Source organism: Diaporthe batatas, assembly GCF_019321695.1.
Source record: "Diaporthe batatas strain CRI 302-4 chromosome Unknown Contig00003, whole genome shotgun sequence".
NCBI classification, from domain to species: Eukaryota; Fungi; Ascomycota; class Sordariomycetes; order Diaporthales; family Diaporthaceae; genus Diaporthe; species Diaporthe batatas.
The window spans coordinates 477,907-494,039 of record NW_025408550.1 but is presented as its reverse complement, the minus strand read 5'-3'; the positions used below and the strand labels follow the sequence as shown (position 1 = coordinate 494,039).

Here is a 16,133-nt window from a genome sequence, read left to right as displayed (position 1 = left end):
CTTTTACTAGAAAGTTTGCCAAAGCCTGACCTGGTGGGTCCAGCTAACCAATGGCAAAAGATAGACTAGACGAACTGCTGTATGTTGTCTGTCACAGTAGTCTACCTGGGGACCTAGTGTTGGCTGAGAACATTTTCACCACGCGCTGTATTCATTCCTCAGCCTGCTGTAACAATTTCACCAGGCCAGAATCTCTTGCCAAACATTCGGAGACGCCATACTTGATTATTTGTCCTAGCAACTCTGAGAAATGGCGCAACAATTTTATGAGATGCTCCTGGGACGCACGCCAAAAGATCAAGCCGCTGAGCCCGCGTGGAGACGCACGTACGGAAGGCGAAGCTGGTATTATATGCTCATTTCTCATCTCTTTGTCTTTTCCATTGGTTTACTTTGCGGGTCCCTCCTGGAGTCCGCTTCTTTTCTCAGCTTGAGCACCAGAGGTGGTGTGGCTGATGTATTGCCGCCGAATCCCGAGCTTGCTGTACCATCGTTTACGCAACTCCATGGACAAAAGATGAGTCCCCACAAGACCACCATAATTGACGGCGTTGAAGTCAATGGTACGCAGTGTGGCAATAGCTGGGTAGAGGCAAAAGCCATGGGCTGTCATTTCGACGTGTGAGTAGTGGCCCCACCCAAAAGTGCACGCGACAAGATTGGTGGACTTCAGAAGGAACTGAGCTGACCGCGATCGCCAAAACATCTAGAATGGCATCGCGGTGGTACGCCCCGGAGTGCTTCGACAGGGAGGTACTAGATGACATGCTGGCGGAGCCCAAGGTCAACTGGAACTTCACGTGGTGGAGCGACGCCAAGCACACCCAGCTGGTGCCCCCAGAGAAGGTATTTGGCGGCGAGTTCGAGAAGGTCTACCCCAACAACCTGTTCCACATCAAGCACTGCCTGCACCTGTGGCGCAAGCTGCACCACGCCGTGATCACGCGGAGGCCGGTGGACGAGGACATTCTGGACTACGAGCACACCGTGCACTGCACCAACATGATCATGAACTGGACGGACCCGGGGTTCAACAGAAACAGTGTCACCCACGCAGAGTCGGCGAGGCCTTTCTGTAGGAGCCAGGCTGTTGGGCTGTTGGAAGCACCTGTACCATAGATGCTGATACACACCTGGGGAGAAAATTGTCATGCTTAAGATAGTCCCAAGTTGAAGGCGGTGGTTGGAATCGTAGTTAGAATTCTTTCCTATTCTGGCATGCATAATCGACTTTACTCCCTAGACTGCAATGTCACAAGCGCTACTCTTCTAACGCACAATACATGGTACAAATATGTAGACGCTTTGTTCCCGTTCGGACGAACATCTGTATTGGCATGGACATTGCGCGAGTAATGGAGCGGCGGAATCTATTGAGATTCCTAGTAGATCCGTCGGCTAAATGGATGCAATGGTTGATATCGGACCGAGCAGCATGACACGCAAGGCTCTGATCGACTGGCCTCATAGTTATCACAACCCATCAAAATGCTAGGGTTGACTCATGAAGCTCGCAAACTCTCTTGTAGTCAAGTGATGTCCACAATGACGGGATAAAGAAGCGCCTGGAATAGAGTGACTCGGTGTAGTACACATGTTTCAAGGGTCCGGAATCGAGCTAATAAGGTTATAACGGTGAGGCATTGCTCGGCTCTAGCCGCGGTACTTCGAAATGTCCAGCCGGAGAGTTTTCCAGAATGCCGGAGCTATGGAATTGTGAAAAGTTTAGAGTGCTGCATGACAACTGCCGGGGGGCTAACCTGTACTCCGTGTAGTGTCAGCTCCTGTGAACTAACTTCGATGCTAAGCCTGCCACGAGTAGCAACGAGAAGTCACTCGCGAGGATCAACTGAAGGGCTGGTTTCCAAAAGCCAGTGTGCACACCACACTGGGAAAGGTTGGGTAGTCTGAAAAGGCTAGTATGGCCCTATGTCGGTGTTGAAAGGTGTGTGGATCTTTTCTAGAAGAGGTTCGTAGCAATACGAAAATTCTAATACGGTAAGAAATATAGAGTAAGGGCGTGATTTAATATAGACTCTTATATATATTTAATAATAAATTATATATTATATATAATGTATTTTATTTTTTTATAATATAATATTAACCTTAATTTAAAACTTAATAATAAATAAATTAAAAATAAATTTAAAAACTCGTAAAAATATAAAATATAATATTATACTATTTATTAATAAATATTATAAATTTAATAAAGATAAATAGGTACTTATTTTATAATATTAATAGGAATAATAATAAAGTTTATTAATAAAAAGTTTAATAAAAGAAATATATATTTTAATTATAACATATATATATATATATAAGTAATTATAAATTAATAAAGATATTTATTTACTATAATTTTAATTATATATAATTTAATTATTTTATTAATTATAGTACTAAATGTAAAATATAAATACTTAAGTATATAGTAAACCTCCGCTAAGGCTATAATATAATCGTCTTTTAATCTAAATATTCAAACCACACATACCATCTATGTCCTCGGATGTATGCGGAATACAAGCGAGTTCAGTGAAAGCCACCCATTGTATTCTCACTACTGTGTTTAACACTGTATGTCCTCTTTCAAAATGCTGGGTCTTGAGCGTTCACCGCCGTATGAAGGCGCCATGTATGTCCTCGGACGTATACGGAATAGAAGCGAAACCAGGTCATGTTGAAGACGAGTAATGGAAGTGGTTCTGGCCATCCAAGTTCCTCCTACCAGTTCAGCAACATGAAAAGTAATATAAAAGATGATGACCTCTGAGCTGAATAGTAATTAGTCTTGTGCAACACATCTTCACATTATTAAACATTATCACCTTTCAAGATCCAGACCTCAAAGATTCCATCATGAAGGCCTCCATTCTTTCTATTGCCTACCTCATCGCCCTTGCGGCCACAGCTCCCGCTCTTGTCAGCAACAAAGACGTTTCCATCCGGACCCCACAGCTTCCTCCCATATATGAGGAGATCGCCGATGCTGCAGGCGAAAATACCAAGCGCCAGCTTCCTCCCATCTATGAGGAGATCGCTGATGAAAACACCAAGCGCCAGCTTCCTCCCATCTATGAGGAGATCGCTGATGCAGGCGAAAACACCAAGCGCCAGCTCCCCCCCATCTATGAGGAGATCGCTGATGCAGGCGAAAACACCAAGCGCCAGCTCCCCCCCATCTATGAGGAGATCGCTGATGCAGGCGAAAACACCAAGCGCCAGCTGCCTCCTATCTACGAGGAGATTGCCGATGCAGGCGAAAACACCAAGCGCCAGCTTCCTCCTATCTACGAGGAGATTGCCGATGGGGGCGAGAACGAGAAACGCCAGCTCCCTCCTATCTACGAGGAAATAGCCGATGCAGACCAGTAGTATGGCCATGGCGGGTGAGAATAGCATCATATCTTGCGGTGAAATGGCGTACCAGCTAGTGGTGGCTTGAAGATATAGATTCCGCTTTTCTTGCAATCTGGAGTTATTTGGATGGCCTTCATGTACCTTAGTTGCTACTCGTAAGGTAGACTTGCGAATCAAGGCAATCAACCCGTTCGTCATTAAGTGCGGCACATGATTTATATCCAGGGGATGCACATGCGACCGTCGTGATTCAAGGCCTGCAGTCAGTAGGACACATTTTCACGCGGGGGACTTCAAGTCTGTGTAGATGTTGTCGTTCACCTTAGAGCAACTCAACGCGTGTAAATAAGCGCAGCATCTTATGGTGTGATGTCACTTCTTTTCCTAATTGCTATCGCTTGACTCAGGCTTGGATCCATTACGCCCAGAAAGCTGGTGGAGTCAGAAGTCCTCGGAGATACCTGAAAAACTTGAAGGTGATCAGATAGCTCATGAGACACCAGTTCGGCTTGGCGCATAGGCAGTATGAAGACACGAGGTTCGCACAAACTGAGGTTGATTTTCTGAAAGCTAGCCTAAACTAAAACAACGAAAGGAAGAGACGTCTGAAATTGTTGCATGGAACTGGTGTGGTGTACAGGATCTCCCTATATGAGCAGATTTACCGCAGGTGCGATGTTACTGTCCCGACAACCAGCCTTGACATCTCCACCTAACAAGATCCAAGGACGATGTTGCCTTATCCTCGTCAGTACCATTTTACATAGATGGATTGTTCTAGTGCTAGGATGGAATGGAATGGGGGTACGGGAACATTGATATTCACATACCGATAGTAACAATATTGTCGATCTCGGGTGCTTTGAGTGCCTTCTCCAACAACGTTTGAACGCAGTGCTTTGCGTGTGGGTAGCTCCGGGTGAGGTGATCAAGCCTGAGGCCGTTTGAGTAGGCATGAGCCATGCGAAGCAGGTTCCAGGCGCAGTGGGTTGAGTGCTCTCGTGCTGTGGAATACCAGCGGGCCCCATCAGGGGCGTCGTCGGCCAGCATAGCCATCTCCTCGTGGCTAAGCCTCTGTGTGCCGTGGGCGTCGCGGAAGTACGGCCAACCCTCCCCGTAGAAGCTGTCAAAGGTGCCGTTCTGGATCTGCCAGAGCGTGCCGGCCTCCTCAAACTCCCTGCCACCATGGAGGGAACAATCTTTGTGCAACCAGGCTTTTGCCAGGTCGTCATACTCACATCCGAGCGACCTGGCCTCGTCTGTTGTGTTGCCACATGACAGCCTCGGGGCAGGTGTGAGCCTCCGCATGAGTCGGAGGTTGATGATCAAGGACGGGATGAACATAACCGTCAAAGCACCGACTATCATAGCAAGCCGAATTGTACGCCGCCGTAAGGCCTGGTACACTTCGTCATGCCTGACAGGAATGCGCAGCTCTTCTGACGAGTCTGACTGAAGAACACTGTCATAATCGCCTTCTTTTGAAAGGAGCTTCTGGGATGATTCCATGATGTCGATAGCGCTTAAGGAAGTAGTAGATGGGGAAATTGCGAAGTTGGAGAAGGAGTTGTACTGGGAGCAGTCGATGCTAGAATTCCTGGGTCTTCATATGAGAGATGTTACTGGGCTGCAAGACAGTGACAGACCGCAGAGTGATCTTGTCTTGATGACGAAGGTTCTACTCGTTCCTCAAGAATACAACTAGAAGTGATTATTTTGTTTTTTTAAAAACAAAAATTGATCAAATAAATCAGTTATCAATTTTGGATTAATAAGTCCAGTAAAAAAATCCATTAATTTTGAGGTAGATTTTGAGGGGTGTGGCTACATCGCTTCCGACCTAGCACCCTACTGCCACGTCTACCTAGGTACCTCACCGTACGAACAGCCTTTCATGGTGACTACTATGAGATAAATCTTTAAGGTTCAAGACAAACACATTACTCACGTATTCCCTGTTTTTCTGGAGCATGGTAGATACAGCTATACAAGCATCCCAAAGGCTAGTCGTTGACTTTTCCACGGGAAGCTACCCACGCCAGATATGCGGCAAATTAGGCAAAGCGTGCCTATGAATGTTCCAGACTGCCAATAGGAAACTATGCAGCACAGTTCACTTTTGGGATCTGCGAAGCTGTAAGTTACCGTTTCTGATTCCCCCCGAGTCGTATTGCTTCAATCACACCTCCACAGGGGTAATAAACGTTGTTCGGTGACATCCCCACCGAAAGTTGCATTTGCTAGAAAGTTCGCCAAAGCGTGACCTGGAATGTCCAGCCAACCAATGGTAAGAGAATTAACCTCAACGTTTACTTCCCTGCGGAGATGTGTGCGAGATCCCTTGCTTCTAGGTTGAATGCCTAATTCTTGACAAGCCTTTGTAATTGGTTCGGTTTCGGCTTCCCAGCCTCCCGGGTTCACGTCGGCGGTGAGCACGAGGGGAGGGGTGGCGTTGCATTAGGATTTTTAGGAATGCTGGGACGGCATTCAAAGTAACCATAGGTGGACCACGACATAAATGGTCTCTACCACTTGTGTCTCCGCGGCTATTAGTGATCAAACTCCTTCTCAGACCTAGTTCCTTTGCCTTACGGAGTTACCAGTTGACCCACAAGACCATGTCGTCCATTCCTCCACGCCCGCCGACACCCCAGATCGTGGTCCATCACCTCCCCGACAGGCCAGGCCCGAGCACGACGGCAAAACCCAAGAAAACCTTGATCTTGATCATGGGATCCACCACGGTCACCGGTAGAGCACAGGTTCTCCGAGAAGTCGGTAACGCCCTGTCTTGCCCCACCTACGTGGGCGACAGTATCCATGACTCGTCAGCCAAAGCCGCCAGCGTCGGCGCCTCTCGGCGCAGCCACACCGAGAATACAGAAACGGGGTCCAGCTCTCGGCCAGCCGGTCCCAACGAGGGGCTTTACAAGCGGCTTTGGCTTTCGAAATTGACTCGCACCGGTCTCCTGTTCCCGGAGGAATCCAGACCTGCGCAAGAAGGTTTCTCTGGCTTCGGGGCTGGTGCCGGCGGGGCATTCTCGTCGCCGACCTTGACGAGAACAACTACCAGCCGGCGGGGTTCCATTGACATTAGCGCCAGCGACTCGGCCCCGTGGGGCGATGCGGGAACATCCGCAGCCCCGTCCGTGTCAGACAAGACCCTGGTCTTCCAGATATCCGAGGCGGAGCGGCTGCGCCGAGAGAACCCGGTGCTCATGGCCCTGACGCACCCCTACATAGAGAAATGGCACAAGATGATCATCCGACAAGCTCTCGGAGAGTATGGCATCGGCGTTATTTTTGTTCCCTTGTACAAAGAACAGCCCGATACACAGGGGGAAGGCGATGATGAGACCGATGATCTGCCGATACTCCGGCCGTTGGACCCAAGCTCCATGTCATCATTTCCACTCTCGTTTGGTGCAGATAGGACCGTGGCTGGCAAGCCTAGAGGCTGGGCCAGCCTCGATGAGGAGATGCAAGTTGCCACTGATGTCGATGCAGACATCGAGACAAAGATCCGGAACATTGTGGATGGCATCAAGTTCATCATTGGAATCGATTAGATGATACGCACAAACTCCTGGATGTACTATATAGATATTTCAGTATCCTAGAGGTTTTGGTTCAACAATTTTGAGAAGCGTTGTTCAGCTCCTAGACATGCCTGGCACTCTTTTAAAATTTAATAAGTAGACTACTTAAAACGCAGCGCCGCTGCTGATGGCAAAACATGTACCTAGAGGTCGATCTTTGAACAATCTATAGTCATTTATCCGTCGTAATGTGGTTATTGATCACGTGGCTCTCTTCATCAATAATTCCGTCGGGTCGAAGAGTACTGTCCCAACCCCGACGATCATCCGTGCCCAGAGGAAACACAAATTCATCTGTCATGTCCAGGACATTGAGACCATGTGTGCCATCACACTTGTGGAACCCGACCTTCAACCTGACAATCGTGTCATTCCAGCCATAGAAGAAGGGATTTGACATCCACTTTTGGCAAGACATGCCGTGATGCAGGTCGCGGTCACGATTCGTGATCCCGACCTTGGCGAGGAAGAAATTGCGTTGGTAGAACGCGCAATGCCAGAAGTGTTGACCCCATGTGGTATAGATGCCGCTCAGGTTTCCTTGCAATACTTCTTCCACGGGAATCTCCTCCTGCCCGTCCTTGTCGCGATAGTAGCCCCAGCCTTCTAAACTCTGTCGCTTCAAGAAGTCGTAGTGCAAGTCTATGTAGAGCAATGAGTCAGCTGTAGTAAGGTTTTGGTATGTCGCCGGTGGGTGGTGAATGCAACCTCGGAAGGAAGATAGCTTTCTCACAAATGAGATAGTGTGTGGCCTTAGTCAAGATCCACCGCCACCCTTACCTTCATCGTAGCAGGGGAACGGCACCCAGCTGTAAGACCAGAGCTGAAAGTGGCATTTCGCATCACGCGCTTCCTCGGGGGTGTCGCCACACACCAACTCGGTCCCAGGATGGCAGAGCGAGAGGTAATGCGGCTGCGACATGGACACGTCTCCACTCGAAAGTGCACTCACAACCTGATCAAGGGCGAGACTCTTGGTACCGAGTAATGCTCCCCAGAACGCGGAGGTAACAAGGATGCCAACTAGCATGGCCAGAAGAGGGCCTCGCCAAGGCCAGTGCTGCGGACGCCGCTGGTCTCCGCTTTCGTCACGGGTGTCCGCCCCGTCGAGATCGTCATGGCTGTGAAACGGATCGCCAGCGAGCAGGGGCTGTCCCATAGTATCCATTTTGGATTCATGGCTGCTGGACATTGTGAACTCTGGTTGCTTCGGAGGGTCCGAGGGCTGTGTAAGTAGGTATGGTGGATGAGGTGGCCACTGTATGTCGTGGTCAATATGGTATGTTCTGATTCACGGTCTGAAATTCCCGGTAGGGCAAGCATTGGGATTGGCAAGGCGCCCGGGACGCAATGATATAGGATCCCGACACTTTACGACCCCTGTGTTGTGGTTACATGCCGTTGGTAGAGTTTGTGACAAGATATTTGGCTGTGAACTACAAGTTCAAATCAACCCTGGCTGAGCTTATAGTTGTTCAGCCGGCATTAGTCAAACAAAGTCTCCGCAAAATGGCTCAATTGTATTCCGTAGAGTGCTGCCGGCATATTCGAACCTTAAGCCCTCATCCTTGCTTCATTTGACTATGGTCCTATTCCTTGGTTTCGTGACTCTCCAGAATTTGGGATATTTTGATATGCCCCCGAATTTCACTCTTCAGTCCATTCAATTATTCAATTCAATCTGTTCAAATCATCCAAACTTGTCATGCCGTCTAAGTATAACGCACTGCCTTGTCGGGAACCAAGCGACTCTGGTGGTGCTCAGAGTCCCCGCGACGCCATGGACCAAACTTTTCAAAGACCGACAACGGCCTCTGGCGCACGGCGTTATATCTTTGTGGCCGGCCTTGTCATCGTGTGGCTCCTGACGTTAGATCTGGGATTGGGCGCAACCAGAGAGCTCGCTCGCAAGATCGATCAGCCCCATCTTCCACTGGGCGCACAGGAACATTATTGGACCACAAATGAACTTATGTATGTGACCCCGAAGCACTCTCGATTCAACTAGCCGGATCTGATTCGACGCTCCCTTTCCAAGATTGCTAACAAAGTGATACGCTCGAAGGAGCCAGGTTCTCATCCTACATTCCAAGCTGGGCGATGTACAACACCAAATTGGCAATCTGCAACACCTCGGGGAAGTCTCTACCATGTCATCACAGGGCAAGAGCGGGTCAAGCAATAGGCCAGCTGCAATCCCCGGCGCTACCATCCGTGTCCCAGGATACGGACTGGTGTACAATTCAAGCTATTGCAATGGGCGTCACGATCCTGAGGGCGCTGCACGTCGCGGTTGTGTCTTTGACAAATCCATGGGCGGCTGGGTCGCTGAGGTGTGCAGTGACCCAGCGCAGCGTCAGGAGTGGGATGAGCTGCCTGACCTCGGCTGGTGTCTAGACCGCGAATGTACCAAGAGTGTTCCCCAGGACCAAGTCTGGTCGGGAGACTCAGAGTTGTTGGGCGTTGACTTGTGGACGAGCGAAGAGTATCATTTCCGAGTAAGTTGCCAGACACGGACTTCATTGGGCTGCTCGCCGTGAATGTGGCAAGCTGACCTCTTTTGATTGCAGCACTGTATCGCTATGATGCGTATACGATTAGCACATCAATTCCGGAAGGATCGGGGATTGACCCTGATGGCACTGCACGAGGGACATTTGCAGCATTGCACCGAACGACTGTTCAGTTGGCTTACTCCCGAGGGGCGGGCGGCGACTGCAGAAGCGCCAACTCTCGTGCGTTTAACCGACAACGAGTATGGTACTTTTGGTCGTGCCATGGACTGCTATATGCCTATTTCGTAAACACGTAACACCGGAGTCTATGGCAATATGAAAATGTCTATACTGAGAATCTTCTGGCTACTTGAAATATCACGGGGTTAAAGCACCGGAGACGCTGCAATAGTGTTGGGAGACGGGCAATTGGTGGACCGGGAAAAGGATCCTGTATTCCAACAGTAATGATTCGATGTAGACAAAGTCCCTGACATTTCGCATTAGATACACATACTCCGCGCGAAATTCATGTTCCAGAGCTCGAAGATGAAATGAATAACTTGCCATAATATCAAGCTGATGCCCTTATGTACAGCTGCCATGTTCTGCTCCGCTTGATATGGCTCAACGATTTCCACCGGAGAGGTAGAGGGGCGAAAAGCAAGCAGTGGTTGGTTCAGACGCCAAACATAAACTTCAGTTTGCCAAGCATACGCTTACCTTATCATTTTTGCATGGTATGTGTGACTCTGTTTTACCTCTTGCTATATAAAGCTCAGGCCAAATCCGCGACTCGATTCTCCCCTCTGTTCATGGACAGACTTCAAGCTCAACACACACAACCGGATCCCCTCCCCATTCCCATACCTCTACAATGAGTCAAGCCTCTCATCAACAAATCTCAGAGGGGGCCAAGCCTCGCCCTTCTTGCAGTCCAACCACCCCACGGGCTTCAACCAGTGACTGCGAAGGCATCGCTGAACTTCCCAATTGGTCATACCCAGACAGACGCCGAGGTCTACGCCATGCTGGCACTAAAGTTCTGTATGCTTTGCTTGGCCTCGTCGTCCTCATCTATTTGGTGTCCTTTACCTGGCGTTCCCTCTTCCCTGCCTTACTCCTCATATTTGAGACCACGACGCCTGTAAAGGCAGAAAGTCAACGGCAAGCGCAGTTGGCGAGAGTGCCCATCGACAAATGGGGCTGGCCGAACCCATGCTGGTGCGGCGAGACGTACGACGAAGCCATGGCCAATGGCTGCAAGTACGATCATCTTGCGGTCGACTACCTGCCGCCGCACTGCATTGATGACGAGGTTGTTGACCAGTTCATCCATGCCGGGCCCGGACCAGACGGGCTATGGGACTACTACTATGTGAGTCAGACAGGCATGCACACACGCATAGCCGCGTTTCCGAGTCCTTCCCACTAAAGCACAGTCGTCGCCGTTCTTAACCGGTCATCTGATCGTTCATCCCAGCAACAAACTGACATTTTCAATCTAGGACGTCGAGGATGCCTACTACGGCCGCAACGCATTCTACGACCTAGAGACCGTGGAGGCGCTCGCCCGCAACGGCACCAAGTACTACTGCTCGCCAGAATGGCACGCCGGCCACTGCCTGTACCTGTGGTGGAAGATCGAGCGTGGGGTCGTGCAGATGGAGTGGTTCGACTCGACGCACGGCTCACACTGCATGGGATTTGTGATGCAGAGCTGGCGGCAGATCGTGCAGGGCGACAAGCCTCTCCCAACTTGCATCGCCGGCCAGTACCGGCATCAGCGAGATCCTGACACGGGCCTCATGGTCCGGCCGGACGGAGATAACGACCAGTGCATGGAGCTTTGGAGGCCTGGGCTGCCACATAACGGGGACAAGAAATAGTCGCGCTGAAGCGGCATGATATATGATGAAGGACTGGGAGTTCCGTGCGAGTGGACTGAGCCGGAGAAGCTTCACAACTTGGGCCTTTTCCTTTCTATGTTATACTGGTAGTTGCATATCACACGGTCAAATGGAAAATGTCTCCCATTGTTGACTTTCCTCTTTTCTCCAGCATTGAGTAGAGTGTTCATTTCTTCAGTAGCTAAAAGCCCAGCGCTGCACCTCGTGAATGCCACCTCGCCATTGCATTGCACACCAGCCAGCTATCTAACCCCAGCAGGCATCCCACAACAGGAAAACTAGCAAGTGAGGGACTCTGCATGTCTGGAATGCCAGCGCGCGGAATTCATACTCCGGATACGGGACGGTCGGTAGCGGAGTGGACATTGGGGGCGAGCACTTGACCCGGGAATGCTCCCCACAGCGGCATCAATATGTATTTATCATATATGTACTATGAGTATTAATAGTTAATCTTCTTGAAATGTTAAATCTTAGATATTTAATATTATGTGAAAATAGTTTATATTTATTTATATATAAATTTATAAAATGTAAGTTAATATAACTAGTAATTTAATAAATAACTTTAATATATAAATAATTTTATAAGTAAGTTTTAAAATATATTATATTAAAAGTTAAACTCTTTTCTAACTTTAAAAATTAGTTATAAATTTACTTATACTATTAATCTTTTTAAACCTTATAATAATCGTAGTATAGAACTTCAACCTTTAATATTTTCCAAAGTATAAATAGTACTATATAGTACCTAGGTGAGTATTTATAATGAAAGTCATGACGGGAAACTATGACTATACTGCTGGCTTTACTTTGAAATATTTGTCAATCACTGTTTCAGGGGGAGTCAAGTTGCGTGTCCCCTTGTCAATTCCTCCAAACCAGTCAAGCATCACATACTTTGGATCCTCGCCCATACCCCTCAGTTTCTCTTTTACCTTTTCTGCACGATCGCCATCCTCAAAACTCTGCTTCGGGTTCGCAAGACGTAGACACGATAGAATAAGCGAGCTAAGCCCCGCCGCAATGGCTGTGGCAACGGAGCTGCCGGAGATTCGATCTTCCGAGTCGAGAAATGGAATAGCACCCGCCGGCACGTTGAGGCCCTGAATCTTGTACTGGTAGCTGTTGTCCTTGACGTGTCGGAACAGCGTCCCGTACTCATTACAGGCCGCCACGGTCAAGGTTCCGGTCAAGTCGGCCGGATAGGCCAGGTCGATGTTGGATCCCTCATCGTGCGTGCTGCAGAGCATGACTATGCCATTCTGCTTCGCTTTCAACACAATGTTCTCAAGTTCTTTTGTCTTCTCAAGCATGGCGAAGCTCATGGAGATTATGTCCACCCCTTCTCCTATGGCCCACTCTATGGCCTGTCGTGGAGCGGCTGTTAGCTTTTCACACGACGAGCTCAGATTGACGAAAAAGAATACTCGCCTTGTATACTCGATATGGAGTGATGCCATCACGGCCATTTGCGACTTTCGCCACGTAGAGCTCGCAGGCTGGATCGATAGCGCAAATCAGATTCGCCAGCTGCGTGCCATGGGGGTCCGACGCAAATAACCAGGGACTGAGTTGGTAGTCGTCGTCGACGAACGAACGCCCCACCTTGATTCGGGACCACAGCGTGCGTTGGCCAGCGGTATCATTTGGGGTCAGACCACTACCACCTCCCTCCCGAGAATTGGCCTTCCCTTTCAAATGAGGGCTGGCTGTCTTTGCAGACTTTGCACTAATGTTTGCGCCCGTTTCTAGCTCTCGATCTTCATCATCATCGTCCGTCGCCGGTAACATGCTCATGATGCCATTGTCGATGATGGCAATCTTTGTGGGCCTGAATCTCTCCTTCCATGTGTCACTGGTCACCAGTTTCCGATAATCGTTGATGAACTTGGACATCGTAGGGAAGGCTTTCTCAGCTCTTACACGATGTTAGCTGACATCCCGTTATTGGAATCACACAGGTAGGTCTAACGCACATGTCACCCAGATCGGCCAGACCGTCATATCTTTGGTTCCACTGTTGAGATTCGACACCAAAAAACTGACCGGAGGAGCTTGAGGGCCAACCCTTCTTTTCCAGAGCTCTGACTCCCTTTCGAATAAGTTTGCGGGTTTTCTCGCACGCCGCCTGCGTCATGGTCTCCTAGAAAGTTTGTTAATGACCACCTGTCGATTACAAGACCAGAAGGGGGGATCAACGCTTAATCTCACCTGTACAACGTGGATACGGAGAAATTCCAGGTTTTCAAGGGTTCGCAGCCCTTCCTCACTCATCCAGTGGCTGATGACGGCACGCTTTCCGCTTGTGTAGAGATGGAGGCCCCGGATTTGACTTCGCACGTCCGCGAAGACTGATAGGGATAGGTCCAGAAATCTCCAATCCAAGACCTCCACGCTAAAATCCTTAACCACTCTAGCAATCTCTTCTTCATTGTGGGGGTTGACGAGCCTGTCGAGGACCTTGAGCTCAATGATCGACCTGACCCCCTTGTCTCGCCGGAGCCATTCGAGAACGTCAAACACCTCCCTGTGGTCGCGCCTAACGGGTTCCCCGAACGTCTCTTTGTCTTTTGGATGCAGGTCCATAGCAGGGAATCTGGCGTACTTGATAGTTGATTCATATTGAAGCAGCGTCTGATTCTCACTGTGCTTGATGAGTGAACGGACGAAGGTACATAGGCGATACGATTTGGAGTTGAACAGGGAGATGTCAAAACAGAGTTCGCGTTCTATATCTCAAAATCAGTATTCATTTTAAGGTCTGAAATAGCTAGATACAATAAATTCCTACCTTTTTCTACACAGACCTCGGGAGATGATGGTTAGTTAACACAACTCAAGACGCAGTTTTCAGAATCACAACATACCACCAGAGGCTTGTAGGATCTCGGATAGGTCCTGCATCTTGTCCTTCGCTCTAATGGTGGCTACCACCAGCTCAGTCCGTATTTCTGGCGAGCCGCTTCGCTTGACCCACTTGGCCTTGGCTTCATCCCATTTGTGGTTGTTGAACCACAGCGGGTAGACGTCCTCTGTGTGTGTTTTGTCTATCCTCGCGCGCGTTGTGACAGCTTCCTTGTATTCATTGACAAACATCTTCACAAAGTCGAGGTTTTGGTGCATGACAGCAAGGTGGAGAGGAGAATGGCGCTGCAAGTCCAGATCTTTGGGCCTCTCGTCCTTCCATACACGTGTCAGATTAAGCGCTATGATCTTTTCGACGACGTCCCTGTTGAAGATCGAGTCGTCCTTGGCATACCGTATCAGGAGGTGGACGATCGTGATTTTTGGATCTTGAGAGACTTTCTCTTCGACGTCCTTATCGTCAAGCTTGTCATCAGTCTCCTCTTCTTTCAGTGTCGCATAGGAATCCTCCCCTTCCTGCCGGGAAATCTGGTTCATGGCATAGACAATATTGTCGGCAGTGACGAACTGCTTGACTAGACCAGGATCGTCCAAAAATCTCTTCACAATGGCAGCAGCCCCTGTATCGAGTGCCTCCGTAAAGGTGGCATCGGGCCTCGCAGCCACTCCGGGATCTGATGCAAGGAGCACATCTAGTGTGTCTAGATTTCCGTTCTTAGCCTGAGCGGCGAGCTGTAGCGCGGTCTTGCCGCTACTCTTTTCAGTGATGCGTAGGACGTCGAGAACTGTCCTAATTTCGGGATAACAGAGCATGAGGCGTTGATACGCTGGCCCTTCCACCCTGTCATTTCCTTTTCCCGCCTTCCAGTAATGTTCGAGGGATTCGATCATGAGTTTGACTGCTTTGGCGTTCCCAGTACTCGCTGCCCTGTGAAAAGGCGTGGATTCAAGCTTCCTCAGCTTCATGTGAGCTTTTGGTTCAAGGCATGTTGAAGCCCAGATGTCAGCTGCCTCGGGTCCCTGAAAGGATTTTGTGGCTTTCGTGGGAATTTCGAATGCTAGAAAAGGGTCCATGTTGACAAGCATGATGACCAGTTTGAGACCCATCTCGTCAAGGTCGTCGTCTTCAGCGAGGCATTTAAGAATTACCCATCGGACGCAGCTGTCAATCTTGTTATCTCCGCTCACATCTTTCAACAAATCTGTCACCGCCACGAGAGCCTCATCCATAGGAGGATTATTCCCCTTGCCCGCTTCCTCGAGAACATAAGTAAGGTCAAGCCGTAATGTGTTTGCGTGCTGTCCGATATAGTCGGAAAACCGACTCTTCTTTTGGGCTTCTTTCCAATTCTCCTTGCATTTGCCCAAAGGGGATTCCAAGGCTGCCACTGGCTTCTTTTGGTCCACACCTAGTGCTGCCCGCCCCTGGGTCATTGTAACGGTATGTACCGTGGGTACGGTTCAGCTGTGGAAAACGCTGAAAAAGGGTGAAAAGAAAGAAAGAGCCTTAGACAAGAGTTTGTTTGTCTTGCTAGAATAGAAAGATGGACTATAGGAAGGAAAAAGGCCGGAAGCCAGAAAGCAAAGATAATGCTCTATTGACAAATAAATTCGTGACTGCAACACATGCCCACTTCAATTTGCCCTTTACCAGAATGATTGTCAGCACAGTGTGGTGGACTGTGGAAGATAGGTGTGACAGTCTATTACCCGGGCATCACCGAGGACCTTCCTATTTGAGCGTCCTTTGAGGCCCCCCACCCCATTCTTCTTTTTTGAAAAGTACTCCGTAACACGAGGTTCACCGAGTTGATCCTGGCATGCAGCAGCTTTCAGCTCATGCAAGCTGCTGATTACGGGATCTGCAGCAAATTGTTGAAGAGATTCTG

At 49.2% G+C, this 16,133-nt stretch overlaps 6 protein-coding genes across 6 annotated transcripts; 4 read left to right on the top strand and 2 right to left on the bottom strand.

Annotated features, from left to right (window-relative positions):
- Positions 1 to 601: 601 nt before the first annotated feature.
- KVR01_003646 (uncharacterized protein) lies at positions 602 to 1,119 on the top strand (the record flags this gene model as incomplete). The annotated part of the gene is made up of 2 exons (XM_044783972.1): positions 602 to 621; positions 711 to 1,119. 2 exons carry the CDS (start codon positions 602 to 604, stop codon positions 1,117 to 1,119), a joined length of 429 nt encoding a protein of 142 aa, XP_044648661.1.
- Positions 1,120 to 2,868: 1,749 nt separating this feature from the next.
- KVR01_002164 (uncharacterized protein) lies at positions 2,869 to 3,384 on the top strand (the record flags this gene model as incomplete). Its single annotated transcript, XM_044791332.1, has 1 exon — positions 2,869 to 3,384. The coding sequence occupies one exon, from the start codon at positions 2,869 to 2,871 to the stop codon at positions 3,382 to 3,384; it is 516 nt and encodes a 171-aa protein (XP_044647179.1).
- Positions 3,385 to 4,191: 807 nt separating this feature from the next.
- KVR01_003983 (uncharacterized protein) lies at positions 4,192 to 4,878 on the bottom strand (the record flags this gene model as incomplete). The annotated part of the gene is made up of 2 exons (XM_044786644.1): positions 4,192 to 4,568; positions 4,608 to 4,878. The coding sequence occupies 2 exons, from the start codon at positions 4,876 to 4,878 to the stop codon at positions 4,192 to 4,194; spliced, it is 648 nt and encodes a 215-aa protein (XP_044648998.1).
- A 1,109-nt stretch (positions 4,879 to 5,987) lies between these two features.
- Positions 5,988 to 6,938, top strand: KVR01_003676 (uncharacterized protein; the record flags this gene model as incomplete). Its single annotated transcript, XM_044794761.1, has 1 exon — positions 5,988 to 6,938. One exon carries the CDS (start codon positions 5,988 to 5,990, stop codon positions 6,936 to 6,938), a length of 951 nt encoding a protein of 316 aa, XP_044648691.1.
- Positions 6,939 to 7,140: 202 nt separating this feature from the next.
- On the bottom strand, positions 7,141 to 8,136 carry KVR01_002395 (uncharacterized protein; the record flags this gene model as incomplete). Its single annotated transcript, XM_044784128.1, has 2 exons — positions 7,141 to 7,610; positions 7,749 to 8,136. The coding sequence occupies 2 exons, from the start codon at positions 8,134 to 8,136 to the stop codon at positions 7,141 to 7,143; spliced, it is 858 nt and encodes a 285-aa protein (XP_044647410.1).
- A 2,576-nt stretch (positions 8,137 to 10,712) lies between these two features.
- On the top strand, positions 10,713 to 11,352 carry KVR01_002122 (uncharacterized protein; the record flags this gene model as incomplete). Its single annotated transcript, XM_044782485.1, has 2 exons — positions 10,713 to 10,841; positions 10,972 to 11,352. 2 exons carry the CDS (start codon positions 10,713 to 10,715, stop codon positions 11,350 to 11,352), a joined length of 510 nt encoding a protein of 169 aa, XP_044647137.1.
- Between the last annotated feature and the right edge of the window lie 4,781 nt (positions 11,353 to 16,133).